The 24,345-nt window shown below is 40.6% G+C and overlaps 1 protein-coding gene across 1 annotated transcript; it reads left to right on the top strand.

Moving 5' to 3' along the window:
* The first annotated feature begins 1,965 nt into the window (after positions 1 to 1,965).
* LOC141589784 (zinc finger BED domain-containing protein RICESLEEPER 2-like) lies at positions 1,966 to 3,669 on the top strand. The gene is made up of 3 exons (XM_074410408.1): positions 1,966 to 1,983; positions 2,078 to 2,556; positions 2,808 to 3,669. The coding sequence occupies exons 1-3, from the start codon at positions 1,966 to 1,968 to the stop codon at positions 3,667 to 3,669; spliced, it is 1,359 nt and encodes a 452-aa protein (XP_074266509.1).
* Positions 3,670 to 24,345: the final 20,676 nt, after the last annotated feature.

The raw sequence follows: 24,345 nt of genomic DNA, 5'->3' as shown, positions 1-24,345 counted from the left end.
CAATACAACCACAATACAACCACAACAATCGACTCACTAGACCATCTACAGAAACTGAGTAGGCGAACCTACCTTTAAGTAACTGCAACCATTACATGCCAACATACGATATATCCAGCAATCAAGCAACACCTATAACCACAACACAATCATCTATCACTACCAAGCAAACCCTAACTGCAAAGACAAGGATACGGATGATGATGACGACCTACCTACAAGGAGAAACCTGGCAAAAGGCCGCTACCCGACTCCAGTTACGCTCTCCTAAGGCATAAGAACCTTCAAAGGCTTCCATGGAGGTTTTATGGTGAAGAGAAGGGAAAGAGGCGACTTAAGGATTGAAAGAATGAGGCGGAAATGATTTGCGGATTTAACAAAACGCGATTAAAAACCCTCGCTGAAAACCCGTTACTCGATCGCATACTCGATCGAGTGACCCCCTACTCGATCGAGTAACCACGCTACTCGATCGAGTAGCCTCTACTCTATCGAGTACCGCTCACAACTCACAACCCAAGGTAGCTTGGCACGCACTTTTAAAGACTATTACCGCTCCCAAGGTCAGTCAACGCTGGTCAAAGGGTCTCTAAAAGGGCGGGTATTACATGCTAAATTACCTATCATAATCTACATGTCATATTTATACAATAATATAAAAAGGTTACCTTAAGCATATATATAAGACATGTGACAACGTAGAATCACTAGAAACTTTTTTTTGATAATATGTGACTAATTAATAATATTCATTCATATAATTAAGATAGAATACTTATTATCACGTTTATGACCCCTTATTCATCTCTAACTCTTCATTTTCTCTTTAGCACATCCTTTTCCTTTTTGATGATTCCTTTCTCCCCCTAAATTTGAAATCCTTATTTGATGATAAGTTAATATAAGTAAAGTATTTAAAATAAGCACTTTTATTTTTTACCCTATTTTTCTAACCTTTTGGCATATTCATATGTTATTGAAACTTTCCATTGCATATAATTTTTATTAATCATTTGCATTTGTGAAAAAAATAAAGTTATATCATACATAAGATTTGTGTTTTATTTGGTATATGTAACTAATTAATAATATTCATTCATAGAATTAAGATAAAATACTTAATCACGTTTATGACCCCTTATTCATCTGTAACTCTTCATTTTCTCTTTAGCTCTTCCTTTTCCTTTTTGATGATTCCTTTCTCCCCCTAAAATTTAACTCTTTATTTGATGCTAAGTTAATATAAGTAAAGTCTTTAAAATAAGCACTTTTTTACCCTCTTTTTCTAACCTTTTGGCATATTCATATGTTATTGAAACTTTCCATTACGTATAATTTTTATTAATCATTTGCATTTGTGAAAAAAAAAAAGTTATGTATCATACATAAGATTTGTGTTTTATTTGGTATTGTTTAAATAACTTTTATTGATGTCAATTTGTATTTCTCACCTTGATTTATTTTTTCAGATGGAATGTCACAATTTTCTTATTATTGCAAAGTTGAATTGTGCAATTAATTACATTATACATAAGTAGGGGTGTTCACTCGGTGGTCCGGACCAAAGACCGGACCGGACCGGACCATTTGGTCCGGACCAGACCGGACCGAATAATATACGGTCCGGTCCACGGTCCACCAAATTTCACTACTTTGGTCTTCGGTCCGGTCCTGGACCAACTCGAAAGGACCGTGGACCAAATTTTATAACCAATAATTTCATATGATATTTTTAAATCTAGTAAGAATAAGATTATAAAATAAAATTTTACCAATATCATTTTTTCCCTAGTTTGTTATTATATGATCTTTTTAAATCCAGTAAAGAGATATAATCAAATCTTTACTTTAGATTGGTATTTACGGCTACTCTATGATCTTCATCAAATTATTAAACCCTGCACCTTATTATAAATAGGGATAAACAAACTTTTGTACTGCACTGCAAACCAAGAAGGTAAAGTAATGGATCCAACTTGCCATGTATTCTTCATTTTTTTAGTGATATGTGTCAGTGTAATGTTTAAAGTAACTTGTTATTAACATTCTGACATTATTTTTTCTTTTATATATACAGATGGCAACTGGATTTGGTGAGGATGTAGACTTCGTGCAAATTGAGGAAGATGTTGAGGCAATCGATATTGAAGTAGAATCACAAGAGCCTGTTAAGAGGAGGTCGAAGACAACAAAAAGATTACTTGTGAAAAGGAAACCCCTCTCAAAAAGATCAAAAGCTTGGGATCACTTTGATGAAGGTAAGGATGTTGCTGGTAATAGAATTGCTAAGTGTAAGTACTGCGATATTATCTACCAAGCTAAACCCAGTGTCAATGGTACCAAAAATTTGAATAGGCATTATAAGACTTGTATTAAAAATCCTAATAATAAGGATAGAGAAACACAGCAGAAATTGGTTTTGGAACCAATTGGTGAAAAAGGAGAGATTAAGTTAACGAATTGGACATTTAATCAAAATGATGTTCGTCAGGCTTTAAGTTACATGATCATTTTGGATGAATTGCCATTTAGGTTTGTTGAAAAGCCTGGATTCAGGCACTTTGTGAATCATGCCCTGAGTTTTGTGTGCCTCCGCGTAGTACAATTACACGTGATTGTTACGACTTATATGTGAGTGAAAGGTTGAAATTGAAAGAATTTCTTAAAACCTCTTGTCAACGAGTTTGTGTTACTAATGACACTTGGACCTCTATCCAAAGAATTAATTATTTGTGTCTCACAGCCCATTTCATTGATAATGATTGGAAGTTATAAAAGAGAATCCTGAACTTTTGTACTATTTCTAGTCATAAGGGTGATTCAATTGCTGATGCCATTGAGAAATGTTTAGGGGAATGGGGATTGTTGTCTAAGCTTTTTACCATAACAGTTGATAATGCTAGTAGCAATGATGTTGCTTGTTCACTGATCAGAGCAAATATGCAAAGAAGAGGTGATTGTGTAGCTGATGGAAGGTACACGCATATGAGATGCATTGCACATATTGTGAATCTTATAGTGTGCGATGGATTGAAAATCTATGAGAGTTCGGTTAACTGTGTTCGAGCTGTTGTGAAATTTATTAGGCAATCTCCTAGTAGGCTTAAACGATTTAATGAGTGTGTGGAATCAGAGTCTATAGAAAGTAAGGCTTCTTTGTGTCTTGATGTGTGTACTAGGTGGAATTCTACCTACATTATGTTGAATACTGCTCAAAAATTTGAGAGTGCTTTTGGTAAATATGCAAGGAAAGATCCCCATTTTATGATTGAGCTTCAAGGAGAAGTAGAGGGTATCCCCAATGCTATTGACTGGGAAAGAGTCAGATACATATCAGTGTTTTTAGAAGGTTTTTATGATTTGACTCGACGTATCTCTGGATCTTTATATGTCACTGCTAACTCCTTATTCTTTGATATTGTTTCTATATATGATATGATTTCAAAGTTGGATAGTGGTTCTGATAAAACCTTTAGTGATATGGCAAGTGAGATGAAAACGAAGTGTGACAAATATTGGGGTAATATAAACAAAATGAATACATTGATATATATTTCAGCAATTCTTGATCCTAGAGTGAAGTTGGTTGGCATTCAGATTGCTTTATCTGATATGTATGGAGATGTTAAGGGAGAATTTATGACTGATAAAGTAAAACGTGAATTATAGGCTCTTTTTGATGAGTATTGGATGAAATATAAACCCTCATATTCCCATACTAGACTGTCCAGTAATGTTGCATCAGTGGGTAATTGTTCATCAGTTAGTGTTGTTCTAAGGGGAAATCAGGTGCATCGACAAATAATGAGTCAAATTAGAAAGCTCTCAAGTGGCCCAGGAGGCGGGGGGCTTATAAAGACCGAGTTACAAAGGTATATGAATGAGGCTAACTTAATTCATGATTCTGAAGAAACACCCTTCGATATACTATCATGGTGGAAGCTTCAAAGTCCTCGCTTTCCCGTTCTTTCTCGTCTGGCCAGAGATGTACTTGCAATGCCAATATCTACTGTTGCCTCGGAGTCAGCATTTAGTGCGGGAGGGCGCACTCTTGATCAGTTTCGAAGCTCATTAACTCCAAAGCTAATTTTTTAATATTTTATTATCACAAATTTTAATATCATACAATGTTGTTTTTATTTTTTTCATTCTGATTATATATATCTTGTATTAAAGATGGTTCAAGCTCTTATTTGCTCTCAAGACTGGTTTCGTATGGCTGGAGAACAAATTAATGTAGACGACCTCTTGGAAGACTTGGAAAATCTTGAGAAAGGTAAGATGCAGCAGCTTAGTAACTTCAAAATTCTCATAATGGCTAATTGTATTATAACACATTCTAAGTTTTTAACATACTTTATCCAATTACTTCTACAGATTTGGACGATATAAACTTGGACGACAATGCGGTAGATGGCGTGGATCCTATGAATGCATAACTGGAAGCTAACTACTCAAGAACTCAATACTTCACTCTTCATAGTTATTCAATAAAACTTTAGTTCTAGTTTTTATTTTTGCTGAAAACAAGATTAGACATTCGTATTTCAATTTTGTATTTTGGTTTTTAAGATTGTTTACGCCTTGTGTCCATTAAGGATAAACTCCGTATTTATTATTGTTCCGGGTATGAATTCCGAAGTAGGTTTGTTTACCACGCTAGCTTTGTCGAATAATGCCTCTTCTAGCCTTGATTGCTCTCCTCGGCCTCTCCTGCAACAATGAGCAAACTGAGGGCTTGGCTTTGTGCCAAGCGTACTCACTCCGACGCTCAAGTCAGTGAACTTATTGTGATTAAGTAGTATGTAGCTTGATGACGAATATTGTAGAGAGATGAGAGAGATAATACCAATTTAAGTGGTTCTTAGGTTAGATTCTGGATCCCCTTCTCAATGAGAGAGGTGGAGTATTTATAGACTTTCACCTTTTGTCACGTAGTGGCCAAGTGGCCAAGTGGCTAGCAGGTGGAAAGACTGATCTACCCTCGGCCGAGGGACCCATGGCAGGCCGAAGGGCCCAGTTGACTCCATGCCGAGGGGTCTTGGATATGAGTACGCGGATGTGTCTCCCGGTGGTTAGTTAGCGGTAGAGAGACGGGTGATCGGCGATAGGCCGTACGGATATCTTTGTTTAAAGTCGTTGACTGGCTGTGGATATCTTTGACCTCGCTCAATATGTTGACTTGGTCAGCGGGTGCAGAATATGCCCCATCAATTTGCCCCCAGCGTAGTCTATGCCGTGGTATGGGCTCCGATGTATGTTGAGCGTATATTCTGCACAAGTGAAAATGTTTACCCCGGCTTCTTCTCCCTCGGCTTACTTCTGTACAGGCCGTACCATATCCCCCCTCCACATGGATGGGTATTGGACATCAAATGTGGAAGAGAAGATCTTCTTTGGCCGGCGGACCCAAGGTTGAGAGTGCTTGTGTGTGCTTTCGATTGCCCCGCCGTGCTACCTAGCTTGGTTAGTCATATTGCGGCGGAGAACAGATACTTAGGAATTTGTTGAGGAAGATGAATAGGCAAAGGGATATGAAGGGGCGTGTTGAAGACGCTTGCTTCTTGCATTGATTGACATTCAACTGTTGCGTCGATTGACATTCCGTGTACGCATGCCTGACATGTGTCTCTTCGTTGATTGGCTGACGCTTCATGGGCTGCGCTTTGATTGGTCCTCCTTTGTGGGCCTTGGCCTATAAATACCAGATCTTTGAAGTGAAATTGGTTACTTATTTCATTCATTCCAAAAATTTTTCTTCTTTCTAGATCTAGAACTTCAAGTGTTTCTTTCTCTTCCAATCTTCAGAATTTTTACGTCGGCGTAGCACTTTTCTTCAAGGTAAACCAAAAAAACTTATCAACTTTTTAATTTGCTTTAAGTAATTGTTGTGAACCATGTCTTCTGCTGACGCCGGTCCCAGTAACCGTGCACCGGGGGGTTCCTCGGCGCGTTTTGAAGAGGAGGAGGCGGTAGCCGCCGTTCCGTTAAGGTCGGGGGGCCGTAGGTCTCCTTCTCCTGAAGTTGACCGCAAAGTCCTGGAGCAGTGGGAGGATGATGACGATGTTGATGATGATGAGGAAAGGAATCCTTCCGGTGGGGAGAGGTCAACAGTCCTGCATCATTATGATGCCTGTACTACCGGCGCCGATCGTGGTTTTATCGATAAGTTCATCCGCCGCTCGCTCGAATTTTTCAAGATCACTTCTTTTTTGGCCAGGGGTACAACATTGTTATCCCCGGAGAGGGTCAGCCGTCTGCCCCTCCCCGGTCACATCGGCGTATATATGAGGCACCTGGAGTATGGTCTCCGGTTTCCTCTCAATATGTACGTCTCTACCATAATTCGAGGCGATGAACGTTGCGGCGCGCAGCTTTCACCCTTTGGCCGTTAGGACTATAGTCGCTTCGTGTGGTTGTGTCTCTTCGAGGGGTGATCCCAACGGTAAATTTATTCCGCCGAATTCATTTTCTTGAATGAATGTTCAAGGTGGCCGGGGTGGTATAGCGTCCGGATCGAGCCAGGCTATCTCACCGTGCCTAAGCTCACCTCTTGCAAGGGCTGGAAGGAACGGTGGGTGTATGTCGAGGTCCCGGATGATTATCCGTTGCCTCGGTCTTTTCAAAGACCACGTTAACTTGCGGTGCGAGAGCGAGGGGAGCGTGAAAAGATGATCCCCAAGGGCAAGAATAAGATGGACGCCGCAAAGGTCTGTCTCAACGAGGACGAGACGCGGGCATTGAAGCTTTTCGAGGTCGATGACGATGGGACGCCGAAAGTTTGGTTGCCCCGACGCAAGTCATCCGATGGATGAGCCTCTTTGCCACGTCGGCCTCATACCTAAGCCCCTAGCACGGGGTGAGTGGGGTCGGTGTGAGGCCCATTTCTGTTTTAGCGTTCTTGTTTTTGTGCCTTGACTTGTTCCTTTGTCTAACTCTTACTTTGTTTCTTTTACGAGAGAACTTTGGCTCGGTTACGTCTCGAGCAATTCCTCAAGAAGATGGGACTTGACAAAGATGGTAACGTGCTGGAGAGGAATCCGAAGGTCGATGTACATGACCGCCGTCCGTCGCCCTCTCGACCTCATGGATCAAAAGTCAAGAGCTTGGACGAGGCGGAGGCTCAGGCCGAGGTAGCTGCTGCCATTCCGCGCCGGGTCCGAAAAGCCAAGTCTTCGGCGGCTACGGTGTCAACCTCGATTCCGCCTCCAACTCCCGCCGTCCCGAGAAGAAGGTGGAAATCGTCGACATTGTCGACGGGAGGATTCCGATGCCGAGAGGATCTCCACTTAGGCGTAAGAGGAAAAGGCCTACCCCTACCGCCGATGCTTCTGCGCCACTCTCATGCTAACGAGGGCGCCGAGGAACGGGTCAATCGGCGAAGAAGAGCAAGCCCTCCGCATGATCTAACTTGCGGCTCTGATTTAGCCGGCTCATTAGATATACCTGATGACCGGCTCTCTGGTATGTCCGTGAACGTTGACGTGGACTCTTTGATTGAATTTTTGTAGATCAACCGCGCGATCTGTCCCCAATGCGAGCGGCGAATTGAGGAGAGGCCTGTGCAGACGGCGGGAAAAAATGCCACCGCCGACTCTATTCTCGCGTCGATATCCAACGACCAGCTCATAGCGGAGGGTACAAGGCTGGGCAAGAGGATTGGGAAGTGGTCCGAATCTGGCCGGCATTCGCATTAGGGAGCAAGAAGAGGCCCCGACCAAGACAGACCGTTGATAGAACAGGTGAAGCTTGATGTTGTCGCCGCAAAGGGGTAGCCGGAAGGCTAAGCTTGACCTCCTTCTTTGCACGAGCGCGTGTGGAGGAAGTTGAGAAGGCTGCTTGTCGGCCGAGAAGGCCAAATTAGAGGCTGCGACCTCGCCGCCGCCAAGTTGCGGGAGGAACGGGACAGTACAAAGGGCGCTACGACGTTGTTGTCGCCCAAAGGGAGGAGTCGAAAAGGGCGTCTGGCTCCAAAGTGAGTCACATAGGGGTACCAGTGCTATCCTTGCTCAAAGGGAGAAGGATATTGAGATGCTTCAAAAGAAGATTATCCCCGCATGTGTGCTCAATATAGGGACTGACCAAGAAACCTTCGGGGAGGTGATTGGGGAGCTGTATCCGGATGGCTCCTTTCCGTGGCCAAAATTTGACGGGCTGTTCGACGATAGGCTCGAGGCTAACGAGAAAGCTGCGGCGGATAAGGCGGCCGAGGATGCGAGGGCCAAGAAGGAGGAAGAGGCGGTCGCGGAAAAGGCGGCCCTTGCTGAGAAGACGAGGGCGGCCAGAGAAGAGTCCATTAAGGCCAAGGCCGTTGAGGATGCTAAAGCTGCCAAGAAAGCTGAGGAGGCTAAGGCTGCCAAGAAAGCTGAGGAGGCTAAGGCTGCCAAGAAAGCTGAGGATGCTAAGGCCGCCAAGGAAGCTGAGGATGCTAAGGCTGCCCAGATTGCATCTAAGTCGCCCACCAAGGATGATGTTGCCGATGGCGGCAAGGGCAAGACAGCGGGCATAGGGAGACGGGCGGTCGTCACCGAGCTCACCCGCGTCTCGGATAGCTTCACTACTCGGGGCCAACTATTAAGCCTTTTCTCCCTGCCATCCTTTTGGCGCTTCAAAGAACCAGTCCGTAACCTTTTGCTTTACTTTTCCTTGTATTTTGTAAAACCTTGGTAGGTAGAGTCTTGGCTTATCCCAAAGGGGACGGCCGTCGTCTGTATTTCTCCTTCTTGTAACTTCGTTATCTTTTTCTTAATGAGAATTTGCTTGCTTTGCCTCTGGCTTGGCCGAGGCCTTTGATTTATTCCTTCACTTGTCTTCTTGCGTTAATTAATTGAGTGCTTTTCGTTTTTACCTTTGGCTTTAGCCGAGGCAGTTTAGAATGCGTATCTCAACTGTGTTTAACGTCTTTAGATTCGGTCTTAATTTGCCGAGGCGATTCGTTAATTAATTGAGCGCTTTTCGTTTTACCTTTGGCTTTAGCCGAGGCGATTTAGAATGCGTATCTCAACCGTGTGTTTAACGTCTTTAGATTCGGTCTTAATTTGCCGAGGCGCGATTGCGTTAATTAATTGAGCGCTTTTCGTTTTTACCTTTGGCTTTAGCCGAGCGATTTAGAATGCGTATCTCAACTGTGTTTAACGTCTTTAGATTCGGTCTTAATTTGCCGAGGCGATTCGTTAATTAATTGAGCGCTTTTCGTTTTTACCTTTGGCTTTAGCCGAGGCAGTTTAGAATGCGTATCTCAACTGTGTTTAACGTCTTTAGATTCGGTCTTAATTTGCCGAGGGCAGTCGCGTTTCACTCGTCTCTTCCCGGTCAGTTACCGGGGCAACGGAGTTTACGTTTTGACCGCCGTTGAACATATGTTAGCATATCGGCTCGTCCTCCCGTCACTCCCGTTAAAGGCCGAGGTGATCGAGGTTTTGGCTCTGTCTGCTGTGTACATATGTTAGCATGCCTTCTTATTGGGGTGACCGCCGTTGTGTTTTCCTCGACATGACTATGGAGGGGATTAACACTTTGATGGAAAAATGGGGATGACTCCTATTTAGATATGAACATGCATTGGGGTGCCAACAATTGTTTTGGGCACCTCCGCTGCTATACAAAGTATTTTAAAGAGATTGTCGGTGTTCCAATGGCTCATCGTGAGGTACATCCCCCATGTCCGTCGGCCGGTATGTACCCGGCCTCATTTCTTCAACTACCTTGTAGGGACCTTCCCAGTTGGCCGTCAACTTACCATGAATGTTTCCTTTATTGGTGGCGGCTGACTTCCTTAGGACCAGGTCACCTACCGTTAGATCCCTTTTGTGGACCCTTCGGTTGTAGGCCCTTTTCATTCGGCTCTGATATATCGCTAAGTTGAGGCGTGCTGCATCTCGGCTTCCTTCGACCAGGTCTAGGGAGGTTCTTAGGCCTTCCTCGTTTTCATCCGGGTTAAAAGTGGCCGTTCGAATGTTGGCACCGTTGCTTCAATCGGCGGGATCGCCGGACCCGTAGACTAAGTGGAATGGATGCCCCGTTGCCTCTTTCTCCGTGGTTCGAAGGGACCACAAAACGCCGGGTAGCTCATCGGCCCATCTTCCCTTGAGGTCTTCAACTGTCTTCTTCAAGCCGTTGAGGATTGTTTTATTGGCTGCCTCTGCCTGCCCGTTGCTCTGGGGGTGGCAGACGGAGGAGTATGCAAATTTGATGCCAAGCTCTTCCAACCACTCATTATTGTATCACTCCAAAACTCTCGGCCATGGTCGAACACCATGACTTGGGTAACCCAAAACGAGTTATGACGTTTTCCCGGATCACCTTTCTTACGGCCGTCGCGGTCTTGGCAGGTACTGCTACAGCCTCAACCCATTTGGTGAAGTAATCGACGGCGACGATTAGGAACTTTCTTCCTCCGGATGCCGTCGGAAATGGCCCTAGTAGATCCATTCCCCACTGTGCAAAAGGAAGGGGACTAAGCACCGGCTGCAGGTCTCGGGAAGGTGCATGTATCACCGGAGCATGCATCGGACGGTTGTTGCATTTTTTTGTTTTGTTTCTGAATCTTCAAGCATGGTGGGCCGGAAGTAGCCGGCTCGGAGAGCTTTGTGGGCTAGTGTTCTTGCCCCCATGTGATGACCACGAGATGCCTTCGTGTATTTCTCGATTAGCTCTGCATCGGTGGACCGACACACTTCGGAGTGGCCTTGTCACGGACCTCTGTATAACTCTCCCTCAAATACCAAGTACCTTCTTTGCTGATCCTCTTTATCTTTTGTGAGAGATTGCGGTCCTCCGGTAGCTCATGTGTCAGTTTATACCTCTTTATCGGAGTCATCCATGTCGTCTCGGCTTCCACGTCGCACACCATGCCGATGGTTTCGTCAATGCTTTTAGCGTTCTGATGTCCACTAGCACGGTTCGGTGATATTCTGATGGTTGAACGCCGGTTTGAGAGAGCGTCGGCCCGGTTGTTCTCGGACACAGGGATGTGTCGCATTTTGAATGACTTTAATTTTGAGGTCTCGGCTTTTACCTTTTCCAGGTATCTTACCATCCCATCGTCCCGAGCTTCGTACTCTCCTTCGTATTGGTTAGTCACCAAGAGAGAGTCTGTTTTCAAGGTGATGTGTTCTGCCCCGGCGGCTCTGGCTAATTCAACTCCGGTTATCACTGCCTCATATTCGGATTCGTTATTTGAGGTTGAGAAGGTAAACTTCAAAGCGTACTCGAACTCGTCCCCGTTAGGGCTGATGATAAGGATGCGGCTCTGAGCCGTTCGTTGTGGAGGATCCATCGGTATATACCTCCCACATGCCGGGACATGACTCTTCCGATCGTGCACTCGGCCAAGAAGTCGCGCGCCGCCCTTTTATCGAAGGCCTTGGTTTGTATTGAATGCCGAAGCCAGATAGCTCCACTGCCCATTTGATAAGTCTGCCTGATTGTTCGAATTTTTCCAGTGCTTTCTCCAACGGCTGGTCGGTTAAGACCGTCATGGGATGTGCGTCGAAGTAGGGTTTCAACTTCCTTGCGGCAACAACCACGGCAAAGGCTGCTTTTTCAATCAGCGGGTAGTTTCTCTCGGCGAACAACAGATGTATGGGCGATAAAGTATATTGAGTCTTCTTTGCTTGTTTTCTTCTCGACGATTCACGACCGACGCCGTGGCGAGGTTCTTGCTAGATATAGATATAGCGTTTCCCCCGTCGGTGCGACGGGGTCGGGAGAGTTTGCAGATGGGCTTTCAGTTGTTTGAAGGTTGTGCTCTGTTCCTCCCCCCAGCAGAAGTCTTTATTCCCTTTTAGCACTTTGAAGAATGGGGTGCTCTTGTCGGCTGACCGAGAGATAAAACGGGCAAGGGCCGCCATCCTCCCGTCGATTCATAACCTCTTTGCGATTCCTCGGCTCCGGCAGGTCTAGAATTGCTTGGACTTTCTCCGGATTGGCATCAATTCCCCTGGCGCTAACAAGCACGCCGAGGAATTTGCCGGCCCGGACACCGAAGTTGCATTTTGTAGGGTTAAGCTTCATCTTGTATTTCCTTAGTGAACAAAATGTCTCGTGTAAATCGGCTAGGTGCTCGCCGTCAGACTTACTCTTGACAATAGTATCGTCGACGTAAGCCTCGATGTTTCGCCCTTTTTGATTTTGGAATACTTTGTCCACCAGTCTTGTGTAAGTCGCGCCGGCGTTTTTCAAACCAAACGGCATCATCTTGTACATGTAGGTGCCGTGTATGGTGATGAATGCGCATTTAGGCATGTCTTCCTCTGCCATGAATACCTGATGGTATCCTGAAAAGGCGTCGAGCAGGCTCAGCATTGTGTAGCCTGCCGTCGCATCTATTAAGCTATCTATCCGAGGCAAGGGGTAGCAATCTTTCGGGCATGCTTTATTAAGTTGCGTAAAATCAACACACATCCTCCACCCCCCTGATGACTTTTTAACCATTACAACATTAGCTAGCCATTCAGGGTATGTACAAGGGATGATAAAGCCTGCCTCTAACAACTTATCAACCTCGGCTTTGATGGCATCTTCTTTTTCGGCCGAGGAGTTTCTCACCCTCTGCCTCACGGGGGGGCGCGCTGGGAGTACGTTCACTTGTGAACGATGACCTCTCGGCTTACACCGCATCTCGGCGGTGAGTACGCAAAGACGTCTTTGTTCCTCCTCGGCCAGTCTAGGAGATCGGCCCGAATTTTGGTTCCGTGCCGACACCGGCGCTTACGGTGCGTCCCGATCAATCTCTATCTGCTCGGTCTCTGCCCCTTCGACCATGCCGACGTGGTTGGTGCTCATCGGTTCGTCCTCCTGTCGTAAGGACGGGTTCTTCCCTTTTTCCTCTTTCTTTGCTACCTTGAAGGATTGCATGTTGCATCCTCCGCCGATATTTGGACGTTGACCACCTCGTCTTTTTCGTTCTTTGAGACGAGTTTATGAACCTCCCCGCGGTCCGAGACATACATCAGTGTCAGGGCCCGGATGGACATTACAGCATCGACCTCACTCAGGGTGACACGACCGATGAGAACGTTGTATGCGGATGAGCCGTCGATGACCACGAACTCGGACATCACATTCTTGGCCGCGTCGGACTGGCCGAACATCACCGGTAACTTGATAGACCCCAGGGGGACCAAGCCTGCCCCGGAGAAGCTGTACAATGGGTTGGTGCATGGGCTAAGGTCCGCAATTTTCAGGCCGAGCCCTAGAAAGCACTCCCTGAACATGATGTTCGTGTAAGCACCCGTGTCAATCAGGCATCTCATTACCAGGTGGTTAGCTATGTCTAAGTGGACTACGAGTGGGTCGCTATGCGGGGCGATGATTTCTTCGTAGTCCTCCTTCCCAATAGTTATGTTCGGGATGTTGGAAGCGCGGGCGCAGTAGTGGGCACGAAGTTGACGGCCGATACGATCCGATTCGAGTCCGTTTGTGTCATCCGCGAGCGGATCCGCCGTTCGTTTCCCCGATGACAACATGAATTGTTCTATTCGTTCAAAGACGGATTTTTATCTGAGCCACCGGTGTTAGTCTTTTGGCCTCCGGCAACATATTTGCCGAGGCTCCCCTTCCGGATCGGCTCTTCAATGGCATTCTTCAAATGCCTAGGCGATCGTTGGTTAAGTGACCCAGGTGTGGCCGTGGTACTCACAGATGGGCTCGTGTGACCGTCCCCTAGGTTTGGGGGCCTTTCCCACTTCTCGCCCCTCGTTTCTGCTCGGGAGAAGACCTCGGCGGCCGATACGACCGGGGGTGTGATCTTTGTACTTCTTATGGTAGTACGGACTGAACTCCCCGTCCGCGGGTTCTCGCTACTGGCGGGCTGTCGTCCGCGACCTATTATTGTCACGGCGCCCTTCATCCGGCTTCTCCTCCCGGTGGCTCTTTCTTTCTCGAGTGCCGGCCTCGCCGTGGCCTACCCATATTTTGTGATAGTCTTCGACCTTAATGGCACAGGTCGGCCAATTTCTGGCGGACTCTAGGCTCGGGCCACCGCACTTGATGAGCTCGTTTTCAAGTCCCCTCCGGGAGGCCTTTCATCGGTCAAGAAGCGCTAGTTCCTGTTCAGCTCCCTAATCTGCTGAACCCCGGCATCGAACCTCTTCACATAGCTTCGGAGTGACTCGCCTCCTTCTGCTGATGGTCGGGATCCGATGTCTCGACGGCTCTCCTTTTATTGGTAGAGTCTTGGGCCAAAAACGCGTCTCTTAGGTCGGAATAGGAGTATACCGACCCATCGGGTAGCCCCTTGTACCAACTTTGCGCCATTCCAACCAAGGTCGTTGGGAAAATTCGGCACTGGACCTCGTCGGGTTGCTCCCACACCGACATGTGAGACTCGAAAGCCTCGGCATGATCGGTTGGGTCGCCCTCTCCTTTGTATGATATAGATGGTAGCTTTAGCTTTGGCGGCACTGGGTCTCTAGGACGTAGGCACGAGGGGTCTGTCGACCACGTGTCTAATGACACGCGGCGATCGGCTCCTCGCATCCTTAGTCCGGCCCCTCTCCCCGTGGCGGGAAGGGCTTCTTCTCCGACTCGGTGAGTCGGACTCCTTCTTCGACTGTGGTGAGTCGGACTCCTTCTCCGACTCGGTGAGTCGGACTCCTTCTCCGACTACGGTGAGTCGGACTCCTTTCGCTCGTCTGGGGCATGCCTCGTGGGCGTCGCGGCGACATCGTCCTTCCGCGAGTGCGGGAAGGGCTTAGTTCTACCACGACACTCTGGGCTCCCCCGTCTTGGTAGGTTCGCCTCTCCTAGTGCTTCGTTCGGGTTTCTCGAGTCACCTTTTGGGCCCTAGCTTCCTGGGACGGGTCCCGCCGCTCTTGTCGGTGTGACAGTGTGAGCCGCGCCGACAATCAGTCCAGAGTTGCTTCGATTTCTTTGCATCAACCAAACGCCCCATGACGGTGACCTGGTCGGCGGGCGGCGTGCGTCTGGCATTATTGGCATCCCGAACTCCGGTTGAATTATCCGGTGGTGGAGGGCTGCACAACCCGAGAATGTGGACGGTATCATCCGGGTGGAGGGGCTCTTCGATTCTGACGAACACCTCTTGTTCTTTTGACATCTTCTTAGCTTTTTGGGTGGGTTTTTTTTTTTTTTGGTTTGGGAATGACTAGCTTCTAGTATCTCTCCCCACAGACGGCGCCAATTGTTCCGGGTATGAATTCCGAAGTAGGTTTGTTTACCACGCTAGCTTTGTCGAATAATGCCTCTTCTAGCCTTGATTGCTCTCCTCGGCCTCTCCTGCAACAATGAGCAAACTGAGGGTTTGGCTTTGTGCCAAGCGTACTCACTCCGACGCTCAAGTCAGTGAACTTATTGTGATTAAGTAGTATGTAGCTTGATGACGAATATTGTAGAGAGATGAGAGAGATAATACCAATTTAAGTGGTTCTTAGGTTAGATTCTGGATCCCCTTCTCAATGAGAGAGGTGGAGTATTTATAGACTTTCACCTTTTGTCACGTGGTGCCAAGTGGCCAAGTGGCTAGCGGTGGAAAGATCGATCTACCCTCGGCCGAGGGACCCATGGCAGCCGAAGGGCCCAGGTTGACTCCATGCCGAGGGGTCTTGGATATGAGTACGCGGATGTGTCTCCTACCGGTTAGTTAGCGGCTGCCGAGAGACGGGTGATTGGCCGATAGGCCGTCATGGATATCTTTTTTAAAGTCGTTGACTGGCTGTGGATATCTTTGACCTCGCTCAATATGTTGACTTGGTCAGCGGGTGCAGAATATGCCCCATCAATTATTATCTAAGAATAATGTCACTATGAGTTTTCATCTAGAATTGTTCAAGGAGTACTGCCGGAAGAATACCGTTGTTAGTATAATCGTTTTAATCTTGGATATTTTTAAGATAATATGGTCCATTTGGTCCGGTCCGGTCCGGTCCACGTGTTGGCCAAAGACCAAACCGGACCGGATCGATATAATATGGTCCGGTCCACGGTCCACCATTTCAGCCTTATTTGGTCTTTGGTCCAAGGTGTTTGGTCTGGTCCGGTCCGGTCCCGGACCAATGAACAGCCCTATACATAAGGTATGTTCTATGAGTTTTGTTTGTGTAATTTATATAAGCTTATTGTAAAATGCACAGTTTTTTGTAATTTATCCACTAATATCGCTTTGTAGTAGATTTCTTTTATACTATCTTTATGTAAACCCTCTTACAAGATTAATTGAATTATCGTTAAATGTATGTTTGTTTCTTATTCTATTTTTGTAGGTGATGCTTCCTTTGTCTTCTCATAATATTAACATAGTGTGTTAGAAAAAAAAGTACATGGGAAATGTGTAGGCAACAGAAGGATTTAGTTGAACAAAAACTTGATATCCGTCCTTGAACCATGTTCTAATGATATTAAAACTTATTTAGTACGTAATTGTCTCACTTGATATAAAAACAAAACATTTTTTAGTTTTTAATTCGAATTTAGAGGACCTTTGTATATTATTTTTTTATAACTCTATTTTTGTTAAAAAAAAACCAATATAGTTAAAATGCTACTTAAAATATCTAATTTTAATTTACATGTCATTTTTATATCTATACGATATAATTAAAAGGGTAACTAAAATGACACCTCTAAATATGACATGGCAAATTTTAATGTGACATGGATTATAAATTTATAATTACATGTCATTAATTTAATTCACTCATCAATAAATAAATATAATTAAATAAAAAGATAAATCTATACAATATAATTAAAAGGGTAACAAAAATCACACCTCTAAATATGACATGGCAAATTTTAATGTGACATGCCAAATTTTAATGTGACATGCCAAATTTTAATGTGACATGGATTGTAAATTTATAATTACATGTCATTAATTTAATTCACTCATCAATAAATAAATATAATTAAATGAAAAGGTAAAATTTAATCTATAAAATATAATTAAAAGGGTAACTAAAATAACACCTCTAAATATGACATGGCAAATTTTAATTTGACATGGCAAATTTTAATGTGACATGGATTATAAATTTATAATTACATGTCATTAATTTAATTCACTCATCAATAATAAATATAATTAAATGAAAAGGTAAAATTTAATTCACTCATCAATAAATAAATATAATTAAATGAAAAGGTAAAATTGAAGGGTTCACATCCACATGAAAAATTTTAAAATACAATAATTTATTAAATTTTATTGACTGATTAAATATCGACAACATAACATGGAACTATAATTAAACCTATAAATAATAATAAATCTATGCAATATATATAAAAGGCTAGATAAACCATTAAAATTTATTACATAAGATATTTTCTGAATCCATTAATTTTTATTGATTATTTAATTGTTGATAACATAACATGAAACATATACAATAATATAAAAAAGCCAACATTACGCACATTTCTAACTGATAAGCTAAGGGGCATAACTATGTGATTTCAAAGAAGTCATATTGCAAGTTTTGTCATATTGTTTTTTAAATGATTCCCCTAATATTTATTCTTATAATTATAATCTTATAAAAAAACTAATAAAGGTAATAAACTTTTTATCTCCCTCCACTTCAATACCTTATTTAATTCACCATTAACTTTTAACTACACGTTTCATCTTCTTTCTCTATAACTTATTTCTCAAGTTCCTTAATAATGATTCTTATTTTTAGTTTACCTTGAAAACTTTCATGAAATTATGGCTTTTTAATTCCTACCTTTTTTTTCTCGAAATGATAATGTTCATTCCATAAGCGTAATAATAGATATTCATTTTTTTTGTATCATTCTAAAGCTCATATACAATAATATAAAAAAGCTAACATTACGCACTTTTTAAGTGAATAAGCTAAGTGGCATAACCATGTGATTTCAAAGAAGTCATATTGTAAGTCTTGTCATATTTTTTTTTTAAATGATTCCCCTAATATTTATTCTTACAATTATAATCTTATAAAAAACTAATAAAGGTAAAACTTTTTATCTCCCTCCACTTGATTACCTTATTCAATTCACCATTAACTTTTAACTACACTTTTCATCTTCTTTCTCCATAACTCATTTCTCATATTCCTTTATAATGATTCGTATTTTTAGTTTACCTTGAAAACTTTCATGAAATTATGGCTTTTTAGTTCCTATTTTTTTTTATCTCGAAATGATAATGTTCATTCCATAAGCATAATAATAAATATGCATTTTTTTTGTATCATCCTAAAGCTCATTTGTTTTTCTCATGTTCTCTTTTAATTTCCATCATAATTATTTACTCTCATTTGGTAATGTTTTATTTAATTTCGTGGGCTTCTAATTTTGGCATAATACTAATTTGTATGTACAAATTATAATTGATAAATTTCAGGAGAAAGGCACACTTGGATATCAATACATGAAAAATGACAAATTACAAGTATGTGGATTTTTATGAGTTAGCATATTTCTCGAATTTTTCCTAGAATTTTTTTGGGGAGATTTCCTATTTTAACCAATACATGACAATAATTTCGAGCCATTATGGTTCTGGATATCGAAGAGACAACAACCATGGAAATAATTTGGTTATTTACTAAATCCGTATCATGTATCATTTAACGCTCAATTGATTGGTATGTTACCACAGTAATTTAGTTGGCTTATGTATCATTGTATTCCTACTTTCATTAGTGCGTGTTTATTTAGATCTTACTAGACGAACCTATTAGCATTAATACGACACCATATCATCACTCGGTACTCACTAAGCCACTAACATGAATTGATGTAAAATGATGTACAATAGATTAAAAAAACGTCTTGATGAAAACGTAACTTTAAATGACACTCGTGATTTTTCACGGGTCACAAAACTAGTTTTACATCATAACCCAACGTGCGAGATATTACAACATTAACAACTGAAAAAACTACTAGACATGAGTGACAACAACATCTAGATCGATAGCATGATGACTCGATTCCTTTCCATGTCCCGCAATCATCGTAACTAGTTGTACCTGCTAAACCAACTATTCACCATCCCCGAATGGATCACTACAGTTTTAAAAACACAACATAGGGTCAGTTCACCGAGTAATTAAGATAATCAATATACACGAATAACAATGACAACAACCCCACAATCATTCTCCATTTCCAATCATGCCAAATTACTGCCGCAACAGATAATCCACACCGCCAGTGGGGGACCGCGGTCTTGCCCACCTAAGCCCCGCTTATCGCTACGAGCAAAAACCCATGTTCCTTAATGTGCACATCCCCTCTTATGGCGGGTTCTACAAAGGGCGTGAAGCCACTCTCGCAAGTGACTCCACTCAGCCGAGGACGCACCTCACCAACATAGTCAATCCACCACAACTCCAACAATCAAGAATACAATTCAACAACAATGCTAATCATGTCAACATAATCACCACCACATCTTAAATCAATTATGCAATCAACTAAGTAATAAAACCCTACCTTTTTGTTATTCCATGAAAGTGCATCCAACAAACAAGCCAAGCAAGACTCCATGATGAATTCTACAAGTAGTAACCATATCATATCACTAGAATATTCAAGACCTATTGAAAGATAATAATGAAACACAAATCCACCTTGAGACGTAGACCGATGCTGACAACGGCGACAACCCAACTCGATGACGTCAAGAATGAACCATCTCCCTTCTTGGGTTAGTGTCAAGGCCATGTGAGAGTGTAAGGTGATGAGCATAAATGGGACAGAGAGAGATATTAAGGTTAGAAAGAGAAAGGAACCGTCGAAAATGAAATGAAGTTTACGATCTCGCGTTTTATAATAGCGCGTTAACAGACGTGAAACTCGGTCGATTATAGACATACTCGGCCGAGTAAGCCTTACTCGGTCGAGTATTCGCACTACTCGGCCAAGTGACCTTAACTAGGTCGAGCAACAAGCAACGTTGGTCGCCTAACCTCTCCCATAACCCCTACTAAGGCTCTCCTTTGGTCAAAGGGTCAGTCAACGGGTTTCTAAATAGGGGGGGTATTACAAAATAGATTAATCCCTGCTATCTTAAGTTTTATATAAATATGTATTTTTATTTTCAAGAAAGGAAGAATATCGGGTGGTGGATGGATGACGAGTTGGATTTAGCTTTATTTATTCCATCCATCATCCATCCGTCATTCATTTATTTTGGGTTTTCTCCCGTTCATTTAAATCGGGTGGATCGATATTTAGTGGGCGCGGGTGAGATTGACATCCCTTTTTCGAATCATCGTCACAACCTCGAGTCATACCACTCATGTCAATTTAAATCTCGAATCAACGTGAAATAGGTCCATCGGGTCGGGTAGTGTGGGTCGGGTTATTTTGGGTCTGATCATTTCGGTTTTGGATCAATTTCGAGTGACCGGTTGTCGGGTCACTTTCGGGTATGGGTCGGCCGGATTAATGGTTAAAACACTTTAGTTAGTACTATTTTTATTAGGATTAATTAACAAGAATAATTCATACTATTACCCATCTCCTCAATATAATCCAATTTACGATTTAACCTACAATAAACCGAAATTTGGATGGTTCTTCTTAAAATATAATCGTTTAATATTTAACCAACTACATCAGGTCAAATATGATGTGGCACTGACATGGCACTACTAATATTTATATAACTAGATTTTGTGCTCGTACGTTGTACGGGTTATAATATTGATTCGTCTCTAATTGTATCTTCGCAATTGAGAAGTTATGTTTATTTCTTAACATTAGTTTTCTCGTGAGAATGTGAGTATATACAAATACAGTGAAATATTTTTTTTTTAGAATATAAGTATATACAAATAAATTTTTTTATGATTTGTGTATATAAAAGTTATAATTGTCATGCACGAGTAACTAAATAATGTTCTGTTTGTAAGTGAGCTTGTACAAATGTAGTTTTTTTTGCATGTGGAAAATATAAATTTTTCTTCGTAGAATAAATAATTAATGAGTTAAATAAAGGCCTTGACTAATTCAATATTAATACTTATATATTATACGGAGTATGTTATATCTTATATTTGAAGAATAATTAGAAATTATTATTATTTTAAATATTTTAAATTACAAAAATAATTGAAAAATCAAGTTTATATATTTTATTAAATTAATATAATTTTTATAAATTCTTTGTTGGGAAATGTGTCCTCAACAATAGTGCGATCATGTGATTTAAATATCATTATTAAATCTCATCCCCCTTATACTAAAAGAATAAGAGGTCCTAAAGTTTTCCCGCCTAAATGAATTATTCTATTATTGGGCTTTGGGCTTCATTTTATCATGCTTATAACTGGGCCATATTGATTGAATTCCATCCATACAATAAATAATTCAATGTCATTTAAAAAAGGGATAATAGTTTTTCAACTTGCATAGACAAATAAATAGAATATTTTTATTTGGTTACATAAATGAAATTTCACTAATTATACATATGATGTGATAGAAATATTTTTCTATTATTATTTTTAAAAATAAACATGATAGTCACGAACATTTTTTTAGCAAACACTTTCTAATTAATTCTATAGTTTCGTCCTTGATACAAGCATATTACAAGTTAAGAGTATTCATAGATTGTTTACTTCTAAAATGAAAAGTTTACGTATAATATTTTTTTTCTTACACTTTAACTTAATATCACATTTTTTTCATACTATGTAAAATATTTAAATATTGGTTAATTTTACAATTTAACACTATTGAACCTTCTCTTTTCCACATCTTAATACGAAATATTACTAATAGTAAATTTCATAATTAAATTTCAAGAGAGGTTAAATACCGGTAATATAATTATTAAATTCTCTAATATCCCTATCTAAAAAAACCGCGCGAATGCGCGGGATCTATACTAGTTTTAAAGAATACAATTGGGAAGTAATTTTGTTACTGTCAACTGGTCAACATATATCGGTAATGATTGGCTGACTAGAGTTTGACATTACTGTCGTGTGACGGTGGTGATCAGTTGACCCCCTAGGTCATACCTATAGGGCAATACTCTTAATTGATCATTTAATTAATCGTATAATGTTACGAGTTAATTAAATTACTTGAAAAATTGACGGACGATTTTGGAAGTAAAATTTACGTATCAAATTGAAATGTGATTAAATGAGATACGGTCTGAGTAATTAAATTGTATCATTACTCGGATGAAATTATTGTTTACATAAACAATTAAATTTGAATGAATGATTGTAAATACGATTCATAAACTGGTAAAATATTTTGGCACAAGTAATTATGATATTACCAAGTCGATTTTTGTATGTGACGTATTTTTATTAATACGTTAATTTTTAACATGTTAAAAATTACATAACAAATTTATGTCACATATGACATGTGACATATTGACATTTGACAAAAATAATATGGATCTCATATTATCATATGTGCCGAAAAATGGGAGGTTGTTTAAACAAATATTGTGTTTGTTTAAGTTAGTGGTAAGCATAATGATAATTACTCTAATTTAGGCATGCATACCTAGTGCCTTTTGTGTAAGAGCACAAAGGCCATGCATAGGCCATTTCCTTCCACCCTACCCTAAGGTTCTCCTTGGAAAGAACAAGGGTTCTTTTTCTTATTTTTCTATTATTCACTATATGGAGTAGTGTGTGGAAAATAATTATTCATTCTTATCACAAAATTATTTTAGTGAGACAAAAATAATCTCTCTTCCTCTCCTCTTCTCTCAACCGGTTTTGAGAGCCTAAAACCAAACATTTTTGGTTCAAATTTTTCATAAGATTAATATTATACTAGATCAAATAATATTAATTAGATTAAGAGTTAGCTTTGGGTATTATTCCTAAGGAGAGATCCTACACTTGGATCTTGTTCTTCCATTAAAGGAAAGCTCAAGAACAAAAGAAAAGGAGATTTCTTTTGTGCCCATTTGAACCGAAATTTCAATGTAAGGATATGATTTTTCTCTATTTTATTATATTGTTTGCATGCATAAAATCCACATTTAATTTTATGACAAATTAATTTCGACATATATGAGTATGTTAGTATGTATAAAGATCTACATTTCTTTCAATCGGTATCAAGAGCCACGGTTGTTTGCATGCAAATCGGTTAAAAGTTTTTCCGAGTTATAAGAATAACAAATAAAACTTGTAAAATTTGTGTTATTATGAGATATCACGAAATCAATCCATGCATGTTAATATTTCTGGTCCTAAAATGTTTTAGGATATTTTGGTTAATTTTACGGATTTTTATTGTTCATATTTCACTAAAATGACATTTAAATGTGATTTTATGAGTAAAAATGTCATTTTTGGTCTAAAATTAGCTATGCTTCGAATTTTCCATTGATTTTTGGATATGTTGTCACATATATTATTTTGAGATAACCTGTAAATTTTCATAATTTTTAGACTTGTTATGCTCGAAAAATGAATTTTTCATTGTTAAATACGGATTTAAGTGAAAAATAGGTTAATATGAGTTAAATTTCGAATCTGGTCATAGAAAATTAATATGTTGTCACATGCAATTTTACAAGATGTGTGTAAAATAATTGGCTATAAAGAAGTCTTTTTGCATGATTTATGGATTTTTGAAGAAAAATAGCATAAATAGTGACATTATTAGTGAAAAATTAATAAAACATAATCTATGACTTAGGAAAAACGTCTAATGTTGCATTTTATTATCTTTTTCAGATCTAAAATTGAAAAGTTAGTGAAAATAATTTTTCCATGTTTTTATGATTATTTTATTAAAAATCGATAAACCGCAACATTGTTTTTCCGGTAAATTTTCGAAATTTTTAACCTAAGATTTTGAACATTATGAGTGTCATGGAATTTTTACAGAATGTTCATGAATTTAAATTTTGAATTTTGAATTTATTTGAAATTTTGTGATTTATTTGAAGTTTAATGGCTTATTTTTGTAATTTTTGGTCCATTTATGAACAATTTTGTAAATATGGGTTAATTATGGTCAAATTATTAGTGAAGACTATATTTTTAGTCCTAAGAGGTTAGGGTAATTAACTTATGCATAAATATGAGTTTATGTATTTTTGTGATTATAAAATGTTGAAATCACGCAAATCCGTAAAAACCGAGTAATATACGATATTGGCTAATTAAAGGCGATTTAGCATAAAATTGAGCATGTTTATACATATTATAATGCTGCATTTTCTTTATGATTGTCATAATTTTAATTTATGTAATTTTGAATTATGTAATTTTACTTAGTATGGCCTTAGTTTTTAATTGGTATTTCCCGAAATGTATGGGAATACCGATTCGGTTGTAATTTTTATTGTGATCTCGTATCACCGTTTTGTAATTTAATAGATTTATTTTATTTTAGTTACAAATGTATAAT

Source organism: Silene latifolia, chromosome 7 (genome assembly GCF_048544455.1).
Source record: "Silene latifolia isolate original U9 population chromosome 7, ASM4854445v1, whole genome shotgun sequence".
NCBI classification, from domain to species: domain Eukaryota; kingdom Viridiplantae; phylum Streptophyta; class Magnoliopsida; order Caryophyllales; family Caryophyllaceae; genus Silene; species Silene latifolia.
This window is presented reverse-complemented; position numbering and strand designations above follow the sequence as displayed.

Excerpts from the sequence above, each read along its gene's own strand:
- LOC141589784 (XM_074410408.1), top strand. Across the intron at positions 2,557-2,807 it reads GTTGAAAAGCCTGGATTCAG|TCATAAGGGTGATTCAATTG; the intron begins GCACTTTGTGAA and ends TACTATTTCTAG.